The 7,671-nt window shown below is 55.6% G+C and overlaps 3 protein-coding genes across 3 annotated transcripts; all 3 read left to right on the forward strand.

The window, feature by feature from the left end:
• Nucleotides 1-1,840, forward strand: BO97DRAFT_449529 (Gfo/Idh/MocA family protein). The gene has a single exon (XM_025698875.1). It carries the CDS (start codon nt 429-431, stop codon nt 1,740-1,742), a length of 1,314 nt encoding a protein of 437 aa, XP_025545670.1. The 5' UTR covers nt 1-428; the 3' UTR covers nt 1,743-1,840.
• Nucleotides 1,841-2,334: 494 nt separating this feature from the next.
• On the forward strand, nt 2,335-4,196 carry BO97DRAFT_449531 (putative MFS transporter; the record flags this gene model as incomplete). The annotated part of the gene is made up of 5 exons (XM_025698876.1): nt 2,335-2,549; nt 2,612-3,271; nt 3,330-3,591; nt 3,668-3,888; nt 3,968-4,196. The coding sequence occupies 5 exons, from the start codon at nt 2,335-2,337 to the stop codon at nt 4,194-4,196; spliced, it is 1,587 nt and encodes a 528-aa protein (XP_025545671.1).
• Nucleotides 4,197-5,355: 1,159 nt separating this feature from the next.
• On the forward strand, nt 5,356-7,081 carry BO97DRAFT_439101 (uncharacterized protein; the record flags this gene model as incomplete). Its single annotated transcript, XM_025697954.1, has 5 exons — nt 5,356-5,511; nt 5,595-5,967; nt 6,031-6,148; nt 6,212-6,604; nt 7,069-7,081. The coding sequence occupies 5 exons, from the start codon at nt 5,356-5,358 to the stop codon at nt 7,079-7,081; spliced, it is 1,053 nt and encodes a 350-aa protein (XP_025545672.1).
• Nucleotides 7,082-7,671: the final 590 nt, after the last annotated feature.

The raw sequence follows: 7,671 nt of genomic DNA on the forward strand, positions 1-7,671 counted from the left end.
CTCACACACCGCCTAAAATATATGGGAAGAAGCTGGCAGAATAGCCATAGGCTAGACTTGATTAGGGAAAGTGCTGAACTCTTTCTGAGGGGGGGTGCATATTAATTTCCTCCCACTGTAAAGAGTCCTCAGATAGATAAGCCCCTTCTTGGCATGGATGCTTGGACGAACCCCGCTTTTAGAGACGGGATACCCCGCGAATTGTGCGGGGTATAGTTCACTTGACAGGGCTTGTTAGTTTCATGATGTACATACCAGGCTCAGTGTGACACGCTTTCACCCGGCAATGAAACGATATACCCGGCGAAATGCCATCAATCAGATTAGTTCAAAAGACAGGCGCATCACCATATAAATACCCAAGCGCCTCGGGTTCAGTAAGGTAGACCCTACCTTCCACTCCAGCTAGCAACGCACACAAACCCATCATGACACAGTCAGCCTCGTCGTCTCCGAGACGACGATATGCGCTCGTGGGGACCGGGGGCCGAGCCGGACTTTACTACACCAGCCTGGCGCGCGACTTCGCCGAGACCAGTGTCCTGGTCGCACTATGCGATACCAACCAAACGCGCCTCAACTACGCCCGCTCCAAGATCGAAAGCCTCGAGGCCGGGCGCGTGCCCACCTACCTAGCGGCCGACTTCGACCGCATGGTTGCGGAGACGCAGCCGGACGAAATCATCGTAACCACGATCGACCGCACGCACCACACGTACATCATCCGGGCACTGGAGCTGGGCTGCGATGTGATCACCGAGAAACCGATGACGATTGATGCGCCGCGGTGCCGGGAGATCTTCGCGGCCGTCGACCGCACGCAGCGCCGGGTGCGCGTTACCTTCAACTACCGGTACGCGCCGCACAACAGCAAGATCTACGAGGTGCTACGGTCCGGAGCGATCGGAACAGTGACGAGCGTGCACTTCGAATGGATGCTCAACACCTCCCACGGGGCGGACTACTTCCGGCGCTGGCATCGCGACGCGCGCAACAGCGGCGGGCTGCTGGTGCACAAGGCCACCCACCACTTCGATCTGGTGAACTGGTGGCTGCAGTCGCGGCCCGCGACCGTGTTCGCGCAGGGCGACATGCGATTTTACGGTCGCGAGAACGCTGAATCCCGTGGCGTGAAGGAGTTCTACGCCCGCGCGCACGGCAGCCCTGCCGCCGCAAACGACCCGTTCGCGCTGCACTTGGACCGCAACCCTACCCTCAAGGCCTTGTATCTCGATGCGGAGCATGAGGACGGCTATCACCGCGACCAGAGCGTATTCGGAGATGGTATCAGCATCGACGATACCATGAACGTCATGGTGCGCTACGAGAATCGCGCCGTCTTGACTTACTCTTTGACTGCGTATGCTCCCTGGGAAGGGTTCCGCGTGAGCTTCAACGGCACCGGTGGGCGCCTGGAGGCCGAGGTTGTCGAGAGCAGTTATGTGAATTCTGGTGGGGAGCAGGCCCTGGAGGGCGCCGCCGAGCGTATCACCCTGTTACTGCGCCCGCTCTTCGAGGCCCCGCGCGAGATCGCGATCGAACAGGCTGCCGGCGGCCACGGCGGGGGTGACAATCGCTTGCTGGCGGAGCTCTTTGGGGGTGAGAGCCCCAAGGACGAGGAGTATAGGCGTGCTGCAAATCATGTAGATGGGGCGGCCTCGATTCTGACGGGGCTGGCGGCAAACCGCGCCATTCGTACCGGGCAGGTTGTTGACGTCCGCGACATTCTCGACTTGCCCTGATTAGCCAATTTTTGGCATGATGCCAGCGCACACATATTAATTTTCTTGAACACGCTTAATCCGTTGGCCCTCATTTGCATAGACCAAAAGTTGCATCTTATTATGCCCGCTTAGTAAATATTGAGGTAAAGATTTGGGAGGATATGTTTCCATACCTGCAATAATGTCCTTGAATCAATGTCCCTTCGATGAGTGAGCACCCGCGGCCAACCAGAACCCAACATAGGTCGGGCCAAAGCAACCCGACGGCTGAAATGACCGGAAAAAGGTGACAGTGAGGATAAATCCAGAATTTTGCGGGGTTCGTGGGGTAAGTCACCGGGGTCGAAACGCCACAGGCTTGGCTCCAGCTCATCCCTGGTACAGTAGACCTCCGAGGACCTCTATCTTTGGGTGAGCTTATGTCTCCTTGCCCTATCTATTGGTGCGAAAACCAGATCAATCTAGGTTGCTGGTTATATTCCAAATCCCCGTGACCCGACGCTGGGTTGGCGGATCGATATAAGAACCCCTTGACCGACAGGTATGGGAACCTCATCCAACAAGCGTGTGGACTAGTCCTTTCTTGCCCGACCATTCAATAGTAGGCATCATGCCGCCTGAGAATAGCGACGAGATCTCCCCGGTGAGACCTGAGTCTCACACCACGAGCTCTAATGCGGTCGAGTTCTTGGCCCATCGCGCGGCGGAGGAAGTCGACTTCAGCCCCGAGGAGGAGAAGAAGGTGCTACGGCGGATCGACAAACGCGTCTTGGTTCTCATCTTGTGGGCATATTTCTTCCAGCAACTGGATAAGAGCTCGCTGAGGTCTGTTTGTGCTGCATCCCCATCGATACTACCACGGTCTCCGAATTGACACAAAACTTCAGCTACGTGTCCATCTTCGGCCTGTCAAAAGATGCGCACTTGCACGGCCGACAATACTCATGGCTGGGGTCGATCCTGTACCTCGCAGAGCTAGTCATGCAGCCGGTGGCGGCGCTGATCCTAGTCAAACTGCCAACAGGCAAGGTGCTCGGCGGAGCGATTTTCCTCTGGGGGACGTCGCTCTCAATTATGGCAGCGTGCACCGACTTCCCGTCGCTGCTGGGGCTGCGGTTCACGCTAGGAGCCTTCGAGGCGTTCATCGCGCCCGCCTGCGTGGCCATCACGCAGATGTGGTGGCGGCGCAGCGAGCAGACGATGCGAACCAGCTACTGGAACGCGATGAACGGTGTCACCTCCATCGTGGGCAGTCTGGTGACCTACGGGCTCGGCCACGTTCATCACAGCACCCTCTACCGCTACCAGACCATCTTCCTGTTCTGCGGACTGCTGACGGTCGCGTACTCGGGTCTGGTGCTGTGGCTGATGCCCGACTCGCCGATGGAGGCCAAGTATCTGACGACGCGCGAGCGCGTCATCGCCACCGAGCGCTTGCGTGCAAACCAGATGGGCATCGCCACGCGACAGTGGCGCTGGGACCACGTGCGCGAGACGGCCCTGGATCTGAAGACTTGGTGCTGGTTCGTCGCTATCATCACGATCTCGTGAGTGGCCCCTGCCCTCCTCACTCCCACCGGGGGGAGACTAACAACCCGCACAAAGAATCGCCAGCGGCGGCATCAGCACCTTCGGGTCTCTGATCGTCAGCTCCTTCGGCTTCGGCAGCTTCGCCACCATCCTCTTCAATATCCCCTTCGGCGTCATCCAGGTGCTCGCCATTCTCGGGACGGGGTGGCTGGCCACGCGCATCCGGTCGAAGGGGTGGACGATCGCGGGCGTCAGCGTCCTGCCCACGATCGGAACGATTCTCATGCTCACCGTCCCCAGGGAGCAGAAGGGCGTGCTGCTGTTTGGGTACTATCTGGTACGATGTCTCTTCATCGCCGATGATGTGTAGCCTTTTCCCTCGGGCGTAACCCCCAGCTAATCTCTCCACGTAGGTCTCCACCCTGGCAGCCATCACCCCGCTGATCTACGCCTGGCAAGCCCAGAACACCGCCGGCGACACCAAGAAGAAGTGCACCTCGGGCGTCGTCTTCGTGGGTATGTGCGCCGGCAACGTCATCGGGCCGCTGCTCTATTCCACCGCCGACGCGCCCCGCTATCGGCCCGGTCTGATCGCGAACCTGGTAATGTTTATCAGCGTCGGGGTTGTTTCTGCGTGCGTGTCTCCCTGATCCTTCTATCATTGCGAGACCACCCGAAACAATTACTAACATTACCGGAACTTGTTCTTATAGACTCATCCCATTCTACCTGATGTTCCTGAACCGCCAGCACGCGAAGAAGCGGCGAGAGCTGGGCAAGGGCGACCCGGGCTCAGAGGAGCGGGAGGAAGGCGACACGCAGCTGAAGGGGGACGCGGTGCAGCTCGAGCAGGTACGGGATTACCGGCAGGCGATCCAGGAGGATAATGGGTTGCATGATGTCACGGATCTCCGGAATGAGGATTTTGTGTATGTGTACTAGGCTTGGGGATGCGAAGGCGCTGGATGTTAGTAAATGATATGAGTGGTTTTCCCGTGGTTGTCAATGAAAAAGATTTGAAGGCTTTGAGAGGGAGAAATAAGAATATATCAAATCAGAGCTAGTAGAAATACTCACCCTAAGGCCGGACTTGAAAAGTGGTTTGGGCGCCTGACGTTTTTCTGGTGGGGAGAGGGGGTTGTGCTGCAGTATGAAAAGGGAAAAGGGCATTTTCCCCCCTTCTCTTCAGAACAAGCTAGTAGGACGGTAAGCTCTTGCAGATTGCTGGAAATTCTCTATAGTTTCAACTGAAGTAGATAGAACAGGGATTTTCAAAGAACTAACGCTTACCTCCCCAGTTGCTTTCTGTGTTGTTTTCTTCTAATCCCCAATCAAACGCACCCAGTCAATCAGGTGAGATTACTGAACTTCAACTCTGCCCACGAAGCACAATTGCCATCATGGTTCGAGCGCCTTCACCAGTCGGAACACCGCGGGTCCCTGGAAAGTGTGCCATTGGACGCGAAAGGAGGAAACGGGTACCTGGTTGTCTTACTGTCTGGTACCGAGCAAGAACAAAGTTTCGCAAATCTCGGTGGTGAAAGCCATTTGTCAAGCCATCGAACCTTAACTGCCACCTGCGGTGGGTCTTGAACCAGCCAATTCTGACCTGGTGACTGCGCTATTGGAGCTTGGACCAGCGGAACTGGCGCTGATCAGTGCATGAATGAATGAATGTATCTGCCGATCTCTGCTCCCCTCGTGGCAAAACCACTAAATTGGCTGCACGGTGTTTCGGAAGGGCCCGCATCCCAGGAACTTGACTATTGCTACTCACCATGGTCATTGGCAGGAAGTCATGGGCTTGAGCCATCGTTGATAGGGAAACACCTGAATTAGGTCAGCGTATGTCTTGCCCGTGGGTGGCCAGAGCCCCGGAGGCTCGGTTCTCACTCTTCTTCGATCCTAGGCTACAACTAGTACATTCCGGGTTCCTGTCCGAGGGATCGTGGGCAAAGTCTAATTCACCCAGCCCTAATTTTTCGACTTCCGATGCTTCCTCACCGCAGACGAAACTAAATAAGACCAGCACGGCAGCCCTATCTATCCGCTGCATGATCGGCGCCGTCACAAGTCCTTTTCACTTCCCCCGGCCGTCACTATGGCTTCTGGTGAAACGCACAGCGCCGGCTCGGCCCTGGATAAGGGCATGTGGGCGGCCGTTGCCATAGCCACTATCATCTTCATCCTCCGCGTTATCGCGAAGATCAAGATCCGTCAGATCTTCATCGATGATGCGTTGATGTTCATAGCCTGGGTATGCCTCCTTCATGTCCTATCTTCCACCCAGCCCAAATACTCAAGCATTTGTACCATTATTGACATGCACCATGCTCCTAGGGCTTAACGGTCTCGTCTACAGTGCTACTGACACTCTCCGTACGAGAAGGCTTCGGCGGGGATCTCCGCACGCTCCCCACGCCGAACGTGGAACACATCCTCAAGTACATCGCGATCGAGATTCCGCTGGTGACGATCAGCACGGGGCTGGCGCGAGCGTCGTTTGTCATCTACCTGCTAGGCATTCTGGGCGGCAACAAGAGATTCAAGATCGCACTCTGGGTGGCGATGGTCCTGCAGCTGGCGGCCAACATCGTCTCGGGGGTCCTGCCGCTCAGCATCTGCCGGGATGACCGGATCCTGTGGAATTCAAGCATCAAGACGACCTGCGGGAATGTGGTGGCCGTGGTGCGATTCTCGTACTTCTCATCCTGTCAGTACACCTTTCCCCACCCTCTCTTCAATCCCACAACAACTAATCCATCAACGCAACCAGCCGTGAACACCGCGACCGATCTGTTCCTGGCCGTGTTCCCCACGATCATCTTCTGGAATCTCAACCTCCGCCTTAGGATTAAGATCAGTTTGATTGTGCTGTTGAGTCTAGGGCTGGTGTACGTTGCATGCCTTAACCCCTGACCCAACCTGGGACTGACTGACCAACTGTAATACCGCAGCGCAATGGTCGCGTCGATTATCAAAACCACCAAACTGAAAGAAGTCCCGAGCGTCACGAACCTAGGGTCGTCGGGCGGCGTCGAGCTCATCCGGTGGGGCTTCGCCGAGAACCTGATCATCATCATCACGTCGTCGGTGCCGTGCGTGCGGCCGCTGCTCATCTCCTCGGTGCAGAAGCTATCCAGCGCCGCGGCACGATCACGCTCCTACGAGCTGTCGGGGCCCTCGTCACGTTCGCGGCCATACCAGAAGGAGAGCGCGTTGAAGGGGGAGGAGAGCGGGCACAAGCCCAACGACGACGGCGACGGCGACAGCATCGAGCAGATTCTCAAGGATCTGCATCGGCCATCCTCAGCGCCTGGCCGGGGGATTCAGAAGCAGGTGGAGTTTGGGTGGGTGGTCAGTAGCAGTGAACAGAATGAATCTTCGGGTGGTTCAGGTCAGAAATACTGCGGTTGATAGTTTAATTGGGACGGTTGGCAAAACAATCTTTCGTCGCTAGTTACACCAATCATAGTTTACTCCAGCCCGGTGACGCGCTTGCGCGGCTATGCCGGTAAGCCTGGGCTTCTCAAGAATTCCCCAGTGATAGTGAAATGATGATGTTGCACAGAAAAAGATCCATCGGTCATATCATTATACAAGATGGCCGTGACCGAATACGGAAGGCGCTAACTGCCTCAAGCCTCCAGGCATCAGGCAATTGATACTGTAGTGTTTACGACAAGGGTATGCTTGGTATCTACCTAGTACACTTAAGTGCAGCCCAGGACGGTACGCAAGTGTAGGATGCAACTTCAGAGTAAGTATCGGGTTTCACGATACGTTTATCTGCTTATCCCGAGATGGTATACAGGCAAGCACATTGAACCAAACAAGACCTAGATACTAACATGAGTTTCAACAGACAGGCTATGAACGTAACAGCGACGGCGAACATACTGTTCAAAAACAAACACCAGGAATCCGACGCGTAACACTCCAACGCCTAACAGAAGAGAAGTATCCAATTTGTGCCCGAAAGAGAAACCCGTTCAGCTACCAGCCTTCTCGCATCGCGACCGCAAGTTCCATGTTCTGACGGTCGTTGCGCCATATACCTCTCCTGTTATGGTAGGCCAAGACCAAAAGATCTGGCCTACCGGCAAGCCAGACAATTCGGATCCCCAAAGGCTTTTGACCAGGAACCCAGACCTTGACGTTATCAGAATAAGCAAGAAATTCAAGGTAGGGGTGCGAGCCGGGTAGCTCCAACGGGTTTTCTTGATCGTTGTAAAATTCTTTTGGGTAGAACTTCTCTTCGTCAAGGTAACCATCACACTCGGCGAATCTTTTGTCTGCCCCAATTGCAAGCCTTAGTGCATAACTATGCCACACTCTATGTCGAGAGCCAAAGCCTGGGAAAACCCACTTTTTTTTGCTAGTCAGTCTATGTCCAAAGGTACAGCAGAGCGGGGAC

The sequence above is a fragment of the Aspergillus homomorphus genome (genome assembly GCF_003184865.1).
Source record: "Aspergillus homomorphus CBS 101889 unplaced genomic scaffold BO97scaffold_118, whole genome shotgun sequence".
In the NCBI taxonomy this organism is placed as follows: domain Eukaryota; kingdom Fungi; phylum Ascomycota; class Eurotiomycetes; order Eurotiales; family Aspergillaceae; genus Aspergillus; species Aspergillus homomorphus.